Here is a 19,487-nt window from a genome sequence, read left to right on the forward strand (position 1 = left end):
GTGGCGAATCTTGGTTCAATAGTATATTAAACTGACCGAAAGTCGACTTTGGGTCGACCGCACCTTTCCTCTGGCAAGCAGGGCGTTCATGAAGCCCTTTACATATCCTCCTCATCACCAGGATATGATACATCCCAACTACCTCCATCAACGGAAATTACGGAAATAAAAAGATCACTTCCGTTGGTGCACCACCACAACCGCCTGGTCTCCGGACGCCGGCACCGGGGGAGTCGGACCGCAACCGGCACCGTAATCTGTCTCTACTCTGTCGATCCTCGCGTCCCGATCTCGGGCCAGATCTCAATGCGCCAATGACATTGATAGGGTTCTACGATCGTCCCAGCAACGTCGCCGTCAATAACTAGTAGGAATGTCAATAGATACTGCTATCATCGTATCTCTCATCGTCGTCATCCGCGAACTCTCTCCATCTCATAAAAATTCTTCACCTGCGTCTTTCGCATCCGGATTTCGGGAGGGCGATTCTGCTCCTCCCGCGTCCTCCTCGACGGGCCTCGCCTTCTTCTTTTTCTTCTTCTTCTTCGTGACGGCCACCGCGGAAGGCCCTTCAGCCCCGTCTTCACCAACAACCTCTCCCCCATACCCCGCAGGCACATCGAGCAATTTCGTCCTCTTCTTCTTTTTCCTCTTCACCACCGTGCCCTCGGCATCCACGCCCTCCCCAAGCACAGTCTGCCCGCGCTCCCACTCGCGTTGCATCTCCAGCCGCTTCTTCTCCACCTCACGCAGCGCCAGCGTCATCTCCAGCTCCTCTGCCTCCCGCCGTAGGATCTCGGCCTCCGAGTCGCCTGGTCCTCCTCCGCCCTCGAGGCTCAATTGCCCGAGCGTCGACGAGTCAAATGTGAGAAGGCTGCGTCCTGGACGAGCCTGCGTTCGCGATGATGATTGGGGCAGCGGACTCGTGGAGCGTGGGCGGTGTGGTGTTCCAGACCCAGAGGTTCCCACGTCCAATTCACTTGCATCAAGCGTCTCGTCCGCTGTGATGACAAATTTCTTGGTCGACTTCTTCTTGCGCGCGGCGGCGCGTTGCCGTTCCGGGTCGCTCTGCTGTTGCTGTGGCGGTGCTGTGGATGTGGTCTGGGTGTGGTCGATTTGCAGGTCGATGATGGGGATCGAGTCGACGTCGAGCTCTTCGCCGCCGTTGGCATTGCTGATGATTTCGTGGAAGTGTGGGCTCGATGATCCCGATGGCGCGATGTAGAAGGGGTCGTCTTTATTGCGGGCCATGCGCTCGGCTTTGCGGCGAGCGATGGTGGCGGGCGATTCCGGCGCGGATTGGTATGATAGAGGTTCACTCTCGGTAGGTTCCATGAGTCGTGCTGACGCGGCTTGGGGTTGGAGAATGGTGGTTGCAGATTGGGGAGCTTCTCTCTCGTGATAGAATCTCTGATATGCATCGTCTCCCAGGTCGTCCTCATCGGCAATCTGGGAGGCCTGCAAGATTGCAGACAGCTCCGGGTTTAGTGGCGTGTCTAGGTCAAGGCCCGTCGGAAGGGGCACTTTCCTTTGAGCAGCAGGGGCCACGGGGTTGAGGTCAAAGCCAGAGAACAACGATGGAATGGCTGATGTGAGGAGTAATGGAGCCCGAACTTCGTCGTCGCCTTGCGCCGAGAGCGCCTCAGCTGCTACACGCAGGAGTTCAAGAAATTCTACGCTTCGTTCCTGGACCTCGAGGTTGGGATGAGCGGACAGCTTTTCAAGGAATTCAGTCGTTCTCGCCAGGATCAGCGACATTGTAGTTCCTCTCGATCGATTCCAGTTCTCGTTGAATTGCGCTGCTATTTGAGAGATGATCTTGGGGATGGCCTGGATGAACTTGGCCAGGGCAGTGGGAGAGAGGGCGAGGGAAGATTCGTGGATCAATGAGTTGAGGATTTCGTGTGGGTTGGATAGGCTGGAGGCAAATTCACCGCACATCCAGGCCGCAGATGTAAGGACCTCGCTTTGGCCACATTCATGGGAGGCATAGACAATTGTGCGGTTGGAGAGTAAAACCAGGGTTTCTGCTGCTTTGGTCGTCTCGGGTCGTAGTTCCTTGACGCGGACTGCAATGTCTAGTAGTTGTCCTCCAACTCGAGAAGCCGGAGAGCCCTTAGCCTCGCTGCGACTCATGCTGGAAACTCCGGGTTTGTCCACAGTGAGATGACGGACGAGGTGAACGAGGATTTCGATATACCATTCGAAATCAGTGACGTACGAATATGTATTGTGTGAACACATGTCTAATATTCTCGTGATGATTTCGTGCCGATATTCATCTGGAATATGGATTGTCTCCGAACTTCGCTTGTCCGGGATGAGTCGTTGTTCCAGATCAGTTTGGTCCTCGTCTGCATGTCCGTTTTCGGCGGATGCGGAAGCAGAGCTAGCAAGCTGTTTCATCAGGCGATTGACGATTGGTTGGAGATTATCACTGTTGACCATTCCCGATACCAATTCCAGTGCTTGCATCTTGATAGATATGTCTGGATCGTCGAGACATGCCATAATGACGTCCTGCTGCATCGAGACCAGGGCTGGATGGGACCCGACAATCTTGTTGAAAGCCAATAGCGCGACGTATTTGAGGTTTGGATCACCGTCAACGACGATCATACCTCTCAGTTTTGATATGCACAGATCAGCAACCTCTTCGACATCAACTCCGCTTTCGGCACCTTCCAAAATACCACCTTGGATGATACCACTGATGCATTCATAAAGCAACGACATGGCAGTGGTCTCTTGTATTAGTTTGGTCAAAGGTCGGACGAGTTTTTTGACCAATCTAGGTTCAAGTGGAGTGAGAATAGCGAATAGTTTAATGATCTTGATTCCCATCCAGTTGTTCTTTTGTGCCAGTAGAAGCTCAAACAGTCGTGGCGCCAAGGACAGAAAATCCTGTGGTCTTCTCCAGCCCAGTTCACAGACAACATTGACAGTGGCGGCAGTAACGCTATTGTCTTCCTGTTCGTCCATGAGACGCTCCTTGAACTTTGGCCAAGCCACCCTGAGTGTCTCTGGATAAACAAGAGCCAGTCTGTAGAGAGTGACAATCGTCTTTTTTCGAACTGCTGGCTGAGAATGGGACAACCGTGGTAGTAGATCTGTGAGTATGGACAAGGCCAAAGATGAAGTCACTATGTGAGGTAAGGTAATGAGCGGAAGAGACAAGACTGGTATAGAAGGAGATGTCAGATCCTTCTTCAACAGATTCTCGGCGAGCATTAAGACCTCGGTTTCTGGACCAAAGCTTTGCACGGCAGCCAGATAGCCCACTCGTTTGAGCATGGGCTTGGGAGAAGCCATGACTTCCAAGACATTGAAAGCAGCCCATGTCATATCATAACCGAACATCTCCAGATAGATGAGTTTCAGTAAAGCGGTTGCCTTGATATCCAGGTCCTGTGAGCGTATCTCAGACTTGCACTCCTTGACAGCGGACTGGATGTATTCGGCTTCATTTCCTTTATGGCCCCGCAAGCCACGGATCAAATCCACTAATGACTTCTCGAACATTTTTGCGAAATGGTTATTGTTCTGGTATGATCAGAAATGGACAACAATCATAAACTCGAACGACCATCGTTCCTGAGTTCGAACTGGAGGGTTTCACCGGTCCAGGTCGGAAATGAACATGTTTGGCAAGTCAAATTTCAATGATCATGGTGGTACAATTCTGTATCAAACAGCACGTGAGTATGCAATAAGCCAGGATTGAAGAAGGGCCTTGAGCAGAATGATGGTGTCAACATTCGACTTGGGGATGTCGACTTGTGAGATGGCGGCATCTCATGCCAAGACAACATATCGACACACGTGATCAAACCCCAACTTTCTAGCAGCTCGGACTTTCCTGGCCTTTCCTGGTCTATCAACTACCCAGGTTCGGAGCGATTCACAAGACAAAACCACTCCGCATTCCCAACCACCATCTCATATATTTCTGCTTGACTCTATACACGGAGCCTTCGACTATCTCTCACAGCCCAGTGGCTCTAGTTGTCTAATCTCTTAGCAAGGCGTGACGATGGCAACCAAACCCCAACACTCCTCGGGGCCTGCGGCTGCTCTACAAGTTGCACAGCAAGCCTCCACGATACTCGCAAAGTCGGCCTCTGTCAGCGCAAAATTCCCTAATTCTTTATTCAGTCGCCCAGAGACCCCCGAATTATGGACCGAGCTCGAACAGTTACTCTACGCCTGCCTGCGCACCGGAGATGATAAGTCAGCGTTTCTGTGCTTGGAGAAGTTGACCCAGAGATTTGGTGCCGATAATGACCGGGTAATGGCCCTAAGAGGGTTGTACCAGGAAGCGGTAGCAGAGAATGAGGAGGCTCTTCATGGAATACTGCAAGATTACAATCAAATACTCTTGGAAAATCCAATGAATGTACACATCCACAAGCGACGGATCGCCCTGATTAAGGCCATGGGACGACGTCAGCAGGCCATTGCCAATTTGGTGGACTTTCTCGACTCTTTCCCCACCGATGTCGAGGCCTGGTCGGAATTGAGTGAACTGTACTACACGGAAGGACTGATTACCCAATCCATTTTCAGCCTGGAGGAGGCTGTGATCATCACACCCAATGCGTGGAATCTCCATGCACGACTTGGAGAGCTCCATTATATGGCTAGCTTGTCATCCTCAGACAGCGTAGAGGTGCAGAAGCAGCTCACCCAAGCGATTCAACGATTCAGCCGAAGTATCGAGTTGTGTGACGACTACTTGCGGGGTTTTTATGGACTCAAGCTTGCATCTGATAAGCTTTTGCAGACGTCTAGCTCAACCAAGGGTGGCTCCACAGCAAGCATCAGTGTAGAGAAGGTCCAGAAGTTGAACCAATTGGCTACGTCGAAGCTCGAGACAATGGTGAAGCAGAGAGCAGCAAACCGGTCACCAGGAATCGACCAGTCAGGAGTTGTAGCAGCGCAAGAACTGTTGAACCGATCCAAGGGGTGATGCTTCGCCACAATCATGACTTGTCAAGTTTGTTCCTGACGAGTCCGAGCAAGTCCACAGGCGATGACACTGTTGCCCAGTGAACACCAGGTTCGAAGTGCGGGAAAGACTCGCCCTGCATGATATGGAGGGCTCTGCAGTTCCGAGAGAAAGTTTACGATGGAAAGCGTTCCTGCAGTGGACCGAACGGCGATGATGAAAACCGTGGTTCGTGAGGGCTCATGTAAGATGCGGGCGTTTCCACTAGCGCGCTGCAAGAACCGGGAAAGTTGGGCAGCATTTTAACGCCGAGCAGACGTGGCAGAATTTCTCAGGATGCCTTGACAATTGACCAACCCAACCGTTGACGAATGATAGTCGGGGTCCCTTTTGAATGTGGATTATCTTCCCACTTGGCCTCTAATTTAGGGCACGGCGAGCCTCGCCGTTAGTTGCACGGCAAACCACGAGGTGATGAATGCTAGGGCAGTGTCGACCCAAAGCAGAGATTTGTTGGGAATCAAAAGGGCCTGTGTGGTGAAGATGGTGATTGACGAGTCGATGATTAGCGGCTGTGAGTCAGATGGAAGGAAAGGGCCAGGTGGCAGATGTGAGCAGAACAGGGCACGGGTGCCATGGCTGATATATAGATGGATGTATGAAATAGCATGGTCACGACAGCACCGATAGTCCAAATTTCTCTTCAAGCAGCCCAATGTAGACCATGTCTCTCACCTGACAGCAACAGCTTTTCGACCGAAGATCAAGCTAGATATTATACTGGTGGTCTGAAATTGTACGGTCTCCTCGCCAGGAGTTTCAATGTCTTCAAATCGTCTAGGATTCCACAAGCAAAGAAAGACGCGCAAGAAGCAAAAGCGCTTACCTGAACGGTCCCCTTACAGATACTCTGCATTCTGGGCAGAAACACCAGTGGTGACACAGTGCGTCACTTGAGTTGGGAGGGTTGATGGTTGTCGCCATCTTTCGACCCCTACAATCCTGATTCCCCTTTTTCCAACAATCGAGAGTTTTTTTATTTTGCCTCTCTCTGTACGCAACATCGATTCTGGCGCCGACATCAACATCAACATCCAAATACGCATCATTACCGTCGTCTCCGTCACCATCGGGGCACAACTCAACTTCCTTTCGACAACCTTGACCAGAGCGATATTGCTCGGAACCAAAGAGGCCAAATCAGGCACCCAACTGTCTCTCCAGCCTTGAGACCAGTTCACAACCAGCAAGAAAGCATTGCTTAAATCGATCAAAGGACAGAACAACGGGGTCTATCATCGCCCGAAACCGCCATCAACTTGACTGACATCGGATCTGTGTTGGTGCTGGACCATTTCTTCTCCAGTCCGAGATAGGTGACAGTGTGACTTGAAGACGCAAGCAAGTCGTTGACCACCTGGACATCAACATCATCCACAGAACGGAGGCGGTGATTTATTTATTACTGATTTATTCTTACCAAAAGTAGCCAAAAGTTGAGGGGTTGTCTGGTCTTGTCTTTGGCGTTGAAGTTCATCGGCGCCAAATCTAACGCCTTGGCCTGCAAAAGAGCCGGGATTGATCTGCTCACCCCGGCGGCTGCCCCACTAAAAAGAGGAGTCTAGGGACCCGAGACACCTGGACTTGTTCCCCTAAGGGCCCCAACCCTACCACCCTAGGGGCCTAGAGAGAAAAGGAAGAAGAAAAAGCTGTGCGGCTGGTTGTAACTTGTGGATGTGAGACCTGGAATTGTGGGCATCATTGGGCATCACTTTTTGACATTTGGGGGTTGTGTGTCCCCTGCTTGAGTCTCGTCATCGACTCATCGGTGCTGCGAGGCTTCTTCCTGTGCGAGTGTTTCTGGCTTCCGGTTCCCATCATCATCCGTGGCTTGTGGCTCGTGGTTCTCTGGACGACACTCTCATTATCATTATTATTATTCTGGCTTTTGGTCTCCGAATCATCCACACCCACTGGCACACCCACACCGTCTCCTCTCCATCAGGCTCTCTCGACTCAGGCTTGAGGTTCACACGCGCGGGCATCCACGTTGGGCACTGACCCCGACTCCTCGCTCTCGCTCGCTCTCGTTTGCCTGCCTGCATACAATCAACAACAACTTGGCTTTGGACTCCCACCCTCTCCCTTCATTATCTTCCCCATCATCGTCTTCATTATCTTCCTCATTCCAGTTCCACGGTTGGCGACATTTACCTCTCGGGATCAGGCATTCTGGCATGCAGCCTCTGGCCGACCCTTTTCTCCCCGCGGCTCCACTTGTTCGGAACATCACAGGTTCTATTTGTTCCAATTCCAATTCCAGCTAGCCATCCCAATCCCAATTTCACTCTTCGCCCTCATTTCTCATTTCGCCCTGCGCCCTCACCGCAGTCACAACAACAGCACCACCACCACCACCACCACTTATATCATTGCCACCCTGGGTCCTTGGAGCTGGCCATCTTGACCATCCTGCATCCTCAAGTCAGCCTCATCATTGGTCCGGTTAGCATCCCTCGTAGACTAACAGTCATCTCAAGGTTATCTCGTTCAGCCTGCCACTGGCGCAGGTTGAACGCGGTATTTCCTTGACCACACTCAGTCTCTAATGGGGTGCGTGGGATACCTGTCTCTTTCTGTCAATGCTGACCAGTCTCTTGCCAGGTCGTCAAGCCGCCAAAGTCACACTCATATCGACATTACCCACGTCCGCTCTTCATCTCCCTCGGCCAATTCCCAAGACGACGAGCTTCACGAGCACGGTGTCCACGTTTCGCCCGCCGAGATCTCCCCCCAGTACTCCGTCATCCAGCCCAGTCAAAGTCAGAGTGGCTCCTCCTCACATCCCGGCGAATTTCAGATCATTTACCCCAATGAACTGGGTGACCAGGATGGTTCCGACCTAGTCTCCAACAGAGATCCTCGAGAGCATCATCTGCAACAGCACCCTTCACGCTCCAACTCGAATCACAGACAGGTTCCTCGCCCTCAACAGTCACTTCGTGAACAGCCTCGCAGTCGGCCCCGACTCCACCAAAATACCTCTCCCACTGAGAGCGGTGATTCCACCGAGGACTTCATCTCGGGCCCAGACACTAGATACCATCCGCGATCGCAATCCCAATACGCACCTGATGGGCATTATCCTCACTCAAATTCTTCGGGATCATTCAACTACCCAGCCGTCCCACACCCTCACCAGGTGGGCCAGGTGATCGCTTTACAGCCTCAGCCTATGGCCATGCCCTACCACCCCCAATACCCCCAAGGACCGCCCATGCCATACCCTCCACCCTCGGCCTATGGGGGAGGCGGCTATGGGCATCCTGCTCCTGGCTCTCAAATTAGCTCCCCATACTCCTCACCGTATCCTCCACCCACCATGGTCAGCTACGGTGGTGGTCCACCAACAGGCTATTTCCCTCCTCAATATCCTCCTCAATATCCGCAACACTATCAACAGCCATACATGCATTATCCCCAACAAATGCCACCGCCAATCCCATATCCTGAATATGCTCGGATACAGCCTCCGCCTCCGATTTCTCCTCCTCCTGGCTCGGCGCATGCTTCCGCCGAAAAGATTGAAAAGCCCAAGGAGGCAAACCCTGAAGAGATGTTCAAACGCTTTGCCGACTTGATGAAGGAAGAGCGCGCCCAAGCCGAGCTCACCAAGGAGCAGGAAGCCATGGAGAGAGCCAAGGCCGAAGCAGCGCGTGCAGAACAGGAGCAGCGGATCCGTGACGCAGCTCTCCGCCAAGCTGAAGAAAGATCTCGACAGGAGGCGTTGAGGGCGGAAGAGGAGAAACGCATTCGCGAGCAGGCTATCATACAGGCGGCCGAGAAAGCTCGTGCTGATGCCGCTGCGGCTGCTGCACGCGCAGAAGAAGAAAGACGCATCCGACAGGAAGCCATCATAGCTGCAGAGGCAAAGGCTAGAGCCGACGCTGCGGCGTTTCAAGAGCGACTAGCCGCTGAACAGCGTATCCGTGATGAGGCCCGGCAGGAGGCCATTCGTGCCTACGAAGAACAAGTTCGAAAGGCTGCTGAACAAGCCGCTCGAGAACAACAGATTCGCAAAGAAGCAGCAGAAGCAGCACTCAAGGCTGCAGCTGATGAAGCTGCTGCCAAAGCAGAGAGAGCTGCAGCGGAAAAGAAAATCTTGGAAGACGCCATAGCAGCTGCCAAGCAAGGAGCAGAGAAAGAGGCGGCCGAGGCGGCGGCAGCAGCCGAAGAGAAGGCCAAAAAAGAAGCCGATGAGGCAGCAGCCAAGGTCAAGGAAGCCGAAGAGGCGGCAGCCAAAGCAACTGCTGCAGCCGAAGAAGCAGAAAAGAAGGCGGCGGCAGCGGCCCCTCCTGAGAAGAAAGCCCCTGTGAGATTCAAGGATGCTATTGGCCGCAACTACAACTTCCCGTGGGAACGCTGCCATCGATGGAGAGTAAGTCGACACTACTTGACGTTGCAAGAATAACTTACTGACGTGTTTTAGGACATGGAAGGGCTCATTAATCAAGCTTTCGCCCATATTGAAGGGATAGGAGAACATGTCATGCACGGTCGATATGATCTTATTGGACCTGACAAAGAGATTATCATGCCCAATTACTGGGAGTCAACCGTGGAGCCTGATATGCACATCACCATGATGCTTTGGCCTATCCCAGAGCCACCCAAAGAGGAAGAAATCCAAGTCCCTCCGGACTTTGATCCCGACGCCATTCTGAATCTAGATGACATTCTTAACCCGCCCACAGGGGGAAAGAAGAAAGGTGGGATCCCCTCCAACTGCGATGTTGCGCTGTGTGTGTGATTACTGACTGCTGAATAGGACATGCCAAAAAGAAAAAAGGAGGCGGTGGTGGCCTTGCGGGATGGATGCTGGGAGGCGCCCCGAGGGCTTCGCGGTCTTTAAAAGGTGAAAAAAAGCCTGAAGTAGCCGCTGGATCCCAGCACGGTGCCCCTGCCCAACAGGGCAGCTGCACCGTTATGTGAGCACTGTTCGATCGTATGATCATGATGGGTCGAAAAGATTGGAAAGTTGAAGTGGGCGATTGGATATATGAAATCAAGAGGTGGAAAGCTTGAGTGGTACAGTCGATTCATCCACTGCACAGTCCTATACACCTCGACGACGATTACACTAATCTCTCGGGTCTTTTCCTATCAACTATCAGTCGACTACGACCAAATCATGGTAAACATCGAAAAGCCTGCTTACATAGGCTATTTCAGGGGGGCGCGGCTTTATTCCTCTCGATACATCGGGATCGGTTTTTCGCGCCTCAGGGGACGAAGACAGTGGATGAAATATTTTCTTATGTAATGACGAAATGGATGTGGCTTGGAACTTTAGCGGGAGTTTTTCTGGGGTTGAGCATGACACGCATACTAGGTTCTTGGGAATTTCGATGGGAGCATGGAAGAAGTGGAAAGTTGAACGGCGACTACTTACTGGGCATACTGCGTAATGTCTGTCGTTCTGGATTCAAGTTGTTATTCTGGGAAATACCAAGGCTATAACCACTGTTCAAGGCTGCTTCAACAAAATTACACGATACCCCCCTTTTGATGCTGGTTGCGGAGGTTGCAAGTCAGTTCTGGCTTATTCGCACTGCCCGAGAAGGAGATACACTGCATCAACGAAATGAACATGGAATGGAACTGAGATTACATTTGTACTATGTAGCGACCCTTTCTGGGCTAGATGATATTAGTAATACATTGAAGCTCCTTTCAATCCAAGTGTGAGATGAGTACTAAGTACTCAGAATGTTTACGACCCTCTTCAATCAACTCGTCTACTTCTTTGAGTTTGTGTACTATACCTGGGTAAGTAGTGAGTGAATAAGTACATCCCTTTGTCGACATCTATGCCTAAGTAGGATTATGTAAGTACCAGCTGAGGCCATCTGAGTCAGCAAAGTACCCACGTGACCGGCCATTCCACTTCAATCCCAATATCAGATCTTCCCAATCCACTTTCCAATCTTCTGTAACCGTACTTACATCCATCGATTCTTCCTAATCCTCTGATAATCTCGTCTAACTCTTCCGAACCCTCATTGAACAGCACACGCATTATTCTTCATCCCCGAATATCAAGTCTTTACCCCATAACGCAATATTGGCCACAATCATCGTGGCATACGCGCTTGCGTAACTCGGACCCAAGCCTGACATTTCCAGCACGTGAGCATCAAATTAAATCGAATTTATGCTCGTTCATTTTGTCTAGTGCAGTATCGCCGGTCGATAGCCTTCCTTGCTTCGACTTTGATGCGCCACACATGGTTTGAGATGTTGGAGTCGTTCCCTCGGATTCCGTAGTCTTCATCGCCATGTCAACCAGGGTCCTCATCCACGACTATCCGCACCGGACCTTGGCACTGGTGACCGATCAACATGCTCTCATCTTTCGCCACTCCCATTCTCAACCAGAAGCCAACTCGAGACTAGGAAGTCAGACCTCCCTATCCTCCACCAACCAGGGTCGGTCAAGTATCACCCCTCGATGCCTGGTCGAATTTACCGACAAGGCTTCTATCGACCTGACACAATTTCACACCGTTGGCACTGCTAAGGGCACATTGGGTCTCATCACTCTCAACAACGATGTCTTTCTATGTGTAATCACGGGAGCTGAAGAAGTCGCAACGGTCCGGCCTGGCGAGACCGTACAGCGAATATTTGCCGTGGAGTTCTGTGGGTGAAGGGTTGGTCTCTTGAAAGGGACATTCTCGGCTGACTTTGCTTAACAGATTGTCTCAATCGAGCCGACTACGATCATGCTCATGGTCCCTATCCGAATCCATACCCTGGTCAAACCTTTCATTCAGATGATGTTGACTATGGTGGTGGATACGATCAAGCGGACTCCACGGCCGAGCATCCTTTCCACGCTTTAAGGAAACTCCTCAGTGCGGGAAACTTTTATTACAGTGTTGACTTCGACCTGACTCGCCGTCTTCAAGACCGGTAAGCAAACCAACACACCTCGTTCGGGCCAATATTGATTTCGTGGTAGTGCCGAGTCCGAATCGTCCGTTGACATTTCGAGCCTGGACGAGGGTCTTCTATGGAACTCCTACATGATTGATCCCCTACTCAAATTCCGCAGTCGGCTTACAGAAAGTGAAAAAGAAGCACTGGATCACTCACGGCTACTCACTTCCGTGATTCGAGGATTTGTCAAAAGTCTGACAATTCCACTATCGTCCTCGCCAATTCGGGGCACTGTTCCTGGTCCTCCAACCACATTGACTGTGATCTCTAGACTTTCATCCCGACGTGCTGGGACAAGATTCAACTCTCGAGGTGTCGACGACAATGGCAACGTTGCAAATTTCGTCGAGACCGAGACAGTTTTCTGGTCACCCACAGGACTGTGTTTCTCCTACACTCAAATCCGTGGCAGCATTCCCATTTTCTGGGAAAGTACAAGTAGCTTAATCCCTGGACAACAAAAAATCCAAATCACTCGCTCACCAGAGGCCACACAACCGAGTTTCGACAAGCACTTTTCCATGCTTGAGAGGACTTACGGTGCCGTTCATATCGTCAACTTACTGAGTGCTTTCAAACCTGGAGAGGTAGAACTCACCGAAAGATATCGATACCACATCAATAGAAGTCCGTTGAAACGCCACAATGAAGGCGAAGAAGAAGAACACAGTCTATTGCAAGAAACCGAGTTCGACTTCCATGAGCGGACCAAGGGTGCTGGTGGTTATGAAGGGGCTCGAGCAATTCGACCATACCTCGACCCGAGTTCCGAGTCTTTTGTTTATTTTCTCTCGCAAGAAGTTGCCGATGAAAGGGCTGGGAGGGAAAAGAGAGCACGAGTAAAGCGACCGCTCGTTATAATGCAACAGAATGGCGTTTTCCGCGTGAACTGCTTGGATTGCTTGGACCGGACAAACCTCGTCCAAGGACTTATAAGTCAACTAGCTCTGGAATTATTCCTGTCCCACCGAGATGAGAGAGCAAATTCCGATTTCTGGATGCGACATTCGGCTCTGTGGGCAGACAACGGCGATACATTGTCCAAGATCTACGCAGGAACAGGGGCTCTAAAGAGTTCTTTTACTCGCCACGGTAAGATGAGCCTTGCAGGTGCGATTGCAGATGCAAGAAAATCCGCTACACGTTTATATGTCAACCATTTCGAGGACAAATCTCGCCAGAACACGGTTGACCTCCTGCTCGGAAGATTAGTAGGTCAAAATAGTGTCGATTTGTTTGATCCTGTGAACGATTGGGTCGTCACAGAAATCGCGAGAAGGCGAGCCGAGTTCGAGACCAGAGACCAGATCAAGATTTGGATGGGCACCTACAATCTCAATGGCAAGACTGCTGGTGTGAGGGAAGACCTATCTCCATGGCTCAATGTTCGCAACAAGGCACTTGATATAGTGGTAGTCGGGTTTCAAGAGATTGTTGAGTTGAGTCCTCAACAAATTATGAGCACGGATCCAAACCGCCGAATGCTTTGGGAAACTGCGGTACGAGAGTGCCTCAATGGAGAGTCAGACGATGAGAAACACGAGAGCTCACCTAGCATAGGCGATGAATATGTTCTACTGCGAAGTGGACAACTCGTGGGTGCTGCGTTATTGGTCTTTGTTCGCTCTAGTATTCTCGGTCGCATCAAGAATGTCGAAGGTGCCATCAAAAAGACTGGCATGAGTGGTATTGCTGGCAACAAAGGAGCAGTGGCCATTCGCATGGACATTGAAAGTACTTCTGTGTGCTTTGTGACAGCACATCTGGCCGCAGGATTTGGAAATTACGAGGAACGAAATCGTGATTACAACACTATTACCTCCGGTCTCAGATTCCAACGCAATCGCAGCATTGAGGATCATGAAATCGTCTTTTGGGCTGGCGATTTCAATTATCGAATTGGGCTTGGTTATGAAAAGACCAAAGCCATTGTTAACGAAGCAATCATTGGCAATGAAAAGATTCGAGATGAAGCCTTAGGCAAGCTCTATGAAAACGACCAGTTGAACATTCAGATGGTGGTTGGGAATTGCTTCAACTATTATCGAGAAGGACGTGTTCGATTTCTTCCAACCTACAAGTATGATCTCGGGAAGGATGAATTTGATTCGAGTGATAAGCAGCGCATTCCTGCCTGGACCGATCGAATTTTATGGAAGGTCAATCATAAGACCAACTCGGCACAAACAGGCGAAGATCTTGGCTCGAAGATGAAACAACTCGAATACAACAGTGTAATGGGTCTTCGATTCAGTGACCATCGTCCAGTCTACGCCACTTTTGAGCTCGGTATCCGAGTCATCGACGAAGCTAAGAAGGATGCACTTGTCAAGAAACTTTACCTTAAGCGGGCGAAGGAGGTGAAACTCCGAGCAGGAGATTCAGTGGAAGACTTTGAAGAGATCAGCTCCGAAGGTGATGACGCGGAAAGCATGATGGAGTATCAGAGCATCCAAGAAGGACTTCCGCCTGCAAGTAGCGACAAGCGCAAATGGTGGCTGGATGGAAACAAAGGTGCTCGAAGCACGATTCGCCCGCCCAAAGACAATATGGTGCTCAACGTTTCGCGGGCAGGAAACCCATGGAGAGAAAACGAAGAGGACGATTGGGTGGAAGTGGAAAGACCGCCCATATTAGAAAACCATCACCATGCTAAACCACAGCTCCCCGACACCAGGGCCACGAGCCGAAAACCTGTCCCACCACCATCCAGAACAAGCAAACGAATGATCCCCCCAGCCTGGGAAGGAGAACGACTTGTTCCTTCGGGTCAGGCTAAGAGAGAAGCGGAAATGAATGCCAATCGACGTCCTACACCACCCACGCCTCGGGGTCAATCGAGATCGCGGACGAGAGCAGACTCCTCGCCCATCCATGCGCCGAAAGACTCAATAGGAGAAAACCCTCCCTCGGCAGGACCGCAAGTCCCGCAGCGTTCGTCCTCGACTGTGACCGTGACAAGGAAACAACCTCCTCCGAAACCGGTGAAACCCACGACCTTGGTTTCCGCCTCAAGCCAAGTTGCTGTTCCACAAGTCTCTCCATTACCAACCTCCGTTATCTCCCCTGACCCAACACGCTCCAGAACCAAGCCGTACAACCTAGACGGAGGCGACGATGACATGGACGACAAGCCCCCTCCACTACCCCGACGGACCGGAACAACCAGCTCAACGGCCTCATTCGTTTCTGCTCCAGACTCACATTCACGCACGCAAACACCGACCTTCATCCCCTCCAACACTGCAGCTCTGAACACCAGTAGCAACTCATCTCTAAGGAAAGGCACCCCACCACCGCCACCCAGCCGCATCACTCGACTCCAGCGCGACAGCAGCATCAGCAGCCAACACTCTCACGCCCTTAACAATGCGCCATCCACAACCACGACCTCAAGTCACAGCTCGCTCAGCAACGAAGCAGCACCGCCACTCCCACCGCGGACCAACACGAATTCCTCCACGATCAGCGGCCCAGCCGCTTCGAGAACTGCCAGTGGCGCTGTGAACCGGAGTCGCCAACCTCCGGCTCAGCATCAGCATCAGCATCAGCATGATCTCCTGAACGACGAAGATGATGAGATCGATGGCGGCCCTGTTGGTCATGAGCACTCGGAGGCGCGTAGGAGCGCGCTCGATCGCTATAAGCCGCTCGTGCCCAGTTGAGAGGTCGACTTTTGTTCTTTTCGTGGAAGGAAAGTCTTGACGAGGGATTCATACGTGTGACGAGATGGGAGTTTTGATTTTGCGCCCAAGGAACACCGAGTGCTGATATCGTGTATGCTGTCGAGGAACCGTGGCTGGCTTCAGCGAAGGGACAAAGACCTTCAAGCGAGCGGTACTATTTAATTGGACGGCTGGACGGGCTCGTAGTTAGTATTCGCCCTCAGGCTGACGCTTCCTTGACCCTTATACTTGAGGTTGAGGTCATATCCAGGAACCATCACCATCACCATCACCATAGCACTGCCACCAAAATGAATGATATTATGTCCTATACGAGTATTCTATGAGCGATAATAGTCCTCGCAGTGATAGATATCGAGAATAATACGGCCTCGTGATGTGCTTCAAAGCCTGTCTGATGTCGTGCTCTCAATGCCTTGGTATCTGGGTCTCGAAGCGTGTTCACCGGCTCCTACTCACTGTGGAGAATGATATCCATGTATGATACAAGTTCACTTCTTTTTCATTAGCTGGTTACATTTGAGCAAGCTATGTGTGTCAGATGGCCTCGCTACTGAGAAATCGCATGTCTATCCGGCTCTACTCTAATCAGCGGCATGTTTTTCGCAGGACATGGTTCCGTCAGGCGCTGTTTCTTAGACGGGGGGTTTACAATTGAGGTGTTGGCCAGATAACTAGTGTATTTCCATGCCATCCCGTCAGGCAATAGTGCGGAGAGATGTTTGCCATCATCATCTTTCCTGTGCAAACTTCCAATGTGCCATCCATGTCTCGCTTCATCGTTCAATGCCGAGAAGTCCTTGAAGATTGGTCTGAGTGGGGCAGGGTGGACGGACGTGTTTGGGAGTTCAATGGAAAAGTGAGCTGATACGCGACCTCGAACATCAAAGTCGGGTTTGTTCGCTCAATTTGCTCCCCGCAGCCTGTCCTTCTTCCAATGCCTTCATCCCTCAAGCGGAAAGGATTCAGAGGAACTCATGATTCTCAACGGTCAAGTCCTCCTTCGGCCGGCTGATGTTGTTGTGTTGTTGTCATTGCTCGTTGTCGTCGAGGCCAACCTCGACAGCATACTTTTCTTGAGAAGCCAGCGATTAAGCTGTTGAGTGTCTTCTCCCATGCCAAGGTCTTCACCAAACACGATTGGATGTCTCGCGATAGCTGTGTCGTTTGTTACTGGTCTCAACGGCTCACCTGACTGTGGTCAGAGCTATTCGCTGGTACGGGCTTGTAGTCGAGTTGACGAAGAGTCAAGCTAGACGAGAAGCCTGCGCCACATCATCGACAACATTAAATGTGGAGAGGGCGGTACATTGCTCCCTTGAGATGCCCTGTTCAAGCACCAGTATCGGTTGTAGACCAAACTGTATCGTAGATCTCCAGGTAGCCCAGTCTCTTTTTGCCGTTCCGACATGAAACAAAAATGCGATCCTAGTCTTCAGCTCGGCGGCTCTGTCCCTTCCGAGTCTCGTCCAACAACCTAACCTGAGTTTCCAAGCTCTTGATCTCCTGGTCCTTATTGGCTTTTAGCTCCTCCGTCTCCAAGGTCAACCAGCTCCAGTACACGACCTGATAGCTGAAGAACGCGAGAGTCAGAGCTTTGAAGAGTGCGCGGCCGTGTGAGCGGTAAAAATTCACGGGTCGGTCTTCTAGTTCATGGCCTGCTGGTGATTGTCGCAGAGCGCGTGAGGTATTGAATGCACGAGCTGCGGCGTGGAGTTTCGATGGCGAGGCGCTGCTGGGGCGCTGGGATAGCGCGTGTAGTAAAGAACGGGTGGCCCTCATTGAGTTCTGAGATCCTCTGGATGAGAGTTGGATGTTGTGCTGAGTTTCTGGAGGAGCTGTAATTCCTTTCTCTGCCCTTGGGATGGTCTTGAGGCTTGGTTTAATGCAGCAAGCGCCTCACATGTAAATACTCGACCGTAATAGTACGGCGCAGCACATGCCGCAACCAAGTTAACCCTGATGCCATCGACTCTTGGCCTTTCTCTCTTCTACTTTCGACATTGTAGCTGTGTGTTGCCATTGTGTTAAGTCAAGAGATTGAAACATGCCTGCTCAACCTGGCCTAGCGATCACAATATGATCACTATATGTTACAGCTAGGAAAAAAGTCAAATTAAGGTGGTCGAACACCTAGAGCGGGAAGTATGCCCTCTAACCGTTTCTCCCAGTGCTCTGCTTCCATCCCTCTTCCATCAGTAGATTTTGGGATCGCGTGGATCGACTATACTATTTACATCAACAGGAAGGCGAGGAGGGCGAATCCACTGGCTAGTCCTGTGGCGAGGCTAAGTTTGTTTGAAGATGCAGCTCCTGTAAATTGCGCTGGATCTACCTGCGTTCCCGAAGGAGCAGTGCCGGACATTTCCCAGCCTGCTGAGCTTGCAGGAGTGTTGTTCTCAGAACTTGGCGTCAACATCGGGTTAACTGTAGCTGTTTGGGTGCTTCCAGATGGAACAGGAGCTATGCCCGTAGACAGGCTCTCACCCGTGTAAGCTGCAGCACCAATCGAAGCAGGAGCATCAGGAACTCCCGAAACCATTCCTGAATACGATTGTGGCCAGGCCGCAGTGGACTCTGGAGCAGGACCTGATGATCCAGAGGCTGGGGAAGTAAAGCTTCCAGCATCGACATTAGAGTCGGGTATGCGATTGGTCTCGGCTGGGTTGGAGGGTTGAGTGTGGTAGTCGCTTTCCCAAGCGTTATAAACTGGCTGTGAATATTGCGCCCTAGGGTCATCAGTCGATTCGGCAGAGGGTGAAGGAGGAGCACCCGCATGATATAGTCACCGAGGACGGTGCTTCTCAGGGACATTGCCCACATTGTCTCTGCTGCGTCACTGTCTGCGTCACCGTCGACAGGGTGAGTGTATCGACCTAGATGGTTGATCCTGCTGTCTCTTGGGGCACTTCGAAGGCACAGGCTGTGATATAAGTTGTAGTTCTTAAAAAGGGTCAACGGGTTGTTCTCTCAGTAATGGCATCGAAGATGTAGCTAGTACATCTCGTGCGCTTGGTAGTGGTTTGCACTATGGAGACTGCATTAGTGGAAGCATCAAATTCGTCTTTCAGGAGCGTTGGTTGAGATGTACGGCTGTCCGTGAATGTAGTAGACTCAGTATCCGAAGATACGCGAAGGGCTATTAGGTTGTCGTGATCAATAAATCTGTCTCCGTTGGTTTTGCTCTGCTCGCGGGAGTCGCGGAGACCAACAGCTTCTTCGCTGAAGGTATTCCTGTTGCTGCTCATGTCAAATCCATTAAGTTGTCTATATGACACTCGCGTCGTTCTCCAGGGGCTTTTGGCACTGTGAGATGGTTGCTGGATAACGTCAGAGTAGTCGTCCCTTGGTAAGTGCTGAGCAACAATAGGCGTCGCAATCATAAGTTGGCTTTCCTACTTCGTAAGCTTCTGCTACCTGGTAGTTTCTGAAGATAGTGGATTGCCCGGGCGGCTTCAGTTTGCCAATCATACCATCCTGCAACAACTGGGCAGACGCGGCGAAACGCTCTGGAACTGTCGCCTTCATGGGCTAATGTCTTACTGCGAAGACGCACTGCCCGTATGATAACGCAACTCAATCTATTTGCGGAGCAGCTCCATCGAAGGGCTTTCAAGGACTATCTCGCGGTTTGCACTCCGCTGGGGCTCTTGTGAGTAAAAGATATCCTTGATTGATTCCACAATCCTTTGGTGATTTAATCCAAGCACTTTTCTAGAGAAGCTAAAATTCTTTAGGATGAACTTCAACAAGTCCACCAAACCAAGACGCTTTTGTAAGCCGACATACACTTTTGGCGGGGTCGTCCAATATAGTTTGGCTAAAGGAATCAGCCATAGCTTCGAGAGGGC

At 51.2% G+C, this 19,487-nt stretch overlaps 6 protein-coding genes across 6 annotated transcripts; 3 read left to right on the forward strand and 3 right to left on the reverse strand.

The window, feature by feature from the left end:
- Window positions 1–435: 435 nt before the first annotated feature.
- LTR84_003547 (uncharacterized protein) lies at window positions 436–3,522 on the reverse strand (the record flags this gene model as incomplete). The annotated part of the gene is made up of 1 exon (XM_064847135.1): window positions 436–3,522. One exon carries the CDS (start codon window positions 3,520–3,522, stop codon window positions 436–438), a length of 3,087 nt encoding a protein of 1,028 aa, XP_064705488.1.
- A 511-nt stretch (window positions 3,523–4,033) lies between these two features.
- On the forward strand, window positions 4,034–4,969 carry LTR84_003548 (uncharacterized protein; the record flags this gene model as incomplete). Its single annotated transcript, XM_064847136.1, has 1 exon — window positions 4,034–4,969. The coding sequence occupies one exon, from the start codon at window positions 4,034–4,036 to the stop codon at window positions 4,967–4,969; it is 936 nt and encodes a 311-aa protein (XP_064705489.1).
- Window positions 4,970–7,556: 2,587 nt separating this feature from the next.
- LTR84_003549 (uncharacterized protein) lies at window positions 7,557–9,940 on the forward strand (the record flags this gene model as incomplete). Its single annotated transcript, XM_064847137.1, has 4 exons — window positions 7,557–7,561; window positions 7,613–9,386; window positions 9,438–9,717; window positions 9,777–9,940. 4 exons carry the CDS (start codon window positions 7,557–7,559, stop codon window positions 9,938–9,940), a joined length of 2,223 nt encoding a protein of 740 aa, XP_064705490.1.
- Window positions 9,941–11,286: 1,346 nt separating this feature from the next.
- Window positions 11,287–15,615, forward strand: LTR84_003550 (uncharacterized protein; the record flags this gene model as incomplete). Its single annotated transcript, XM_064847138.1, has 3 exons — window positions 11,287–11,650; window positions 11,707–11,923; window positions 11,973–15,615. The coding sequence occupies 3 exons, from the start codon at window positions 11,287–11,289 to the stop codon at window positions 15,613–15,615; spliced, it is 4,224 nt and encodes a 1,407-aa protein (XP_064705491.1).
- Window positions 15,616–17,064: 1,449 nt separating this feature from the next.
- LTR84_003551 (uncharacterized protein) lies at window positions 17,065–17,418 on the reverse strand (the record flags this gene model as incomplete). Its single annotated transcript, XM_064847139.1, has 1 exon — window positions 17,065–17,418. One exon carries the CDS (start codon window positions 17,416–17,418, stop codon window positions 17,065–17,067), a length of 354 nt encoding a protein of 117 aa, XP_064705492.1.
- A 451-nt stretch (window positions 17,419–17,869) lies between these two features.
- On the reverse strand, window positions 17,870–18,414 carry LTR84_003552 (uncharacterized protein; the record flags this gene model as incomplete). The annotated part of the gene is made up of 2 exons (XM_064847140.1): window positions 17,870–18,349; window positions 18,409–18,414. 2 exons carry the CDS (start codon window positions 18,412–18,414, stop codon window positions 17,870–17,872), a joined length of 486 nt encoding a protein of 161 aa, XP_064705493.1.
- Window positions 18,415–19,487: the final 1,073 nt, after the last annotated feature.

The sequence above is a fragment of the Exophiala bonariae genome (assembly GCF_035927105.1).
Source record: "Exophiala bonariae strain CCFEE 5792 chromosome Unknown scaffold_16, whole genome shotgun sequence".
Lineage (NCBI taxonomy): Eukaryota > Fungi > Ascomycota > Eurotiomycetes > Chaetothyriales > Herpotrichiellaceae > Exophiala > Exophiala bonariae.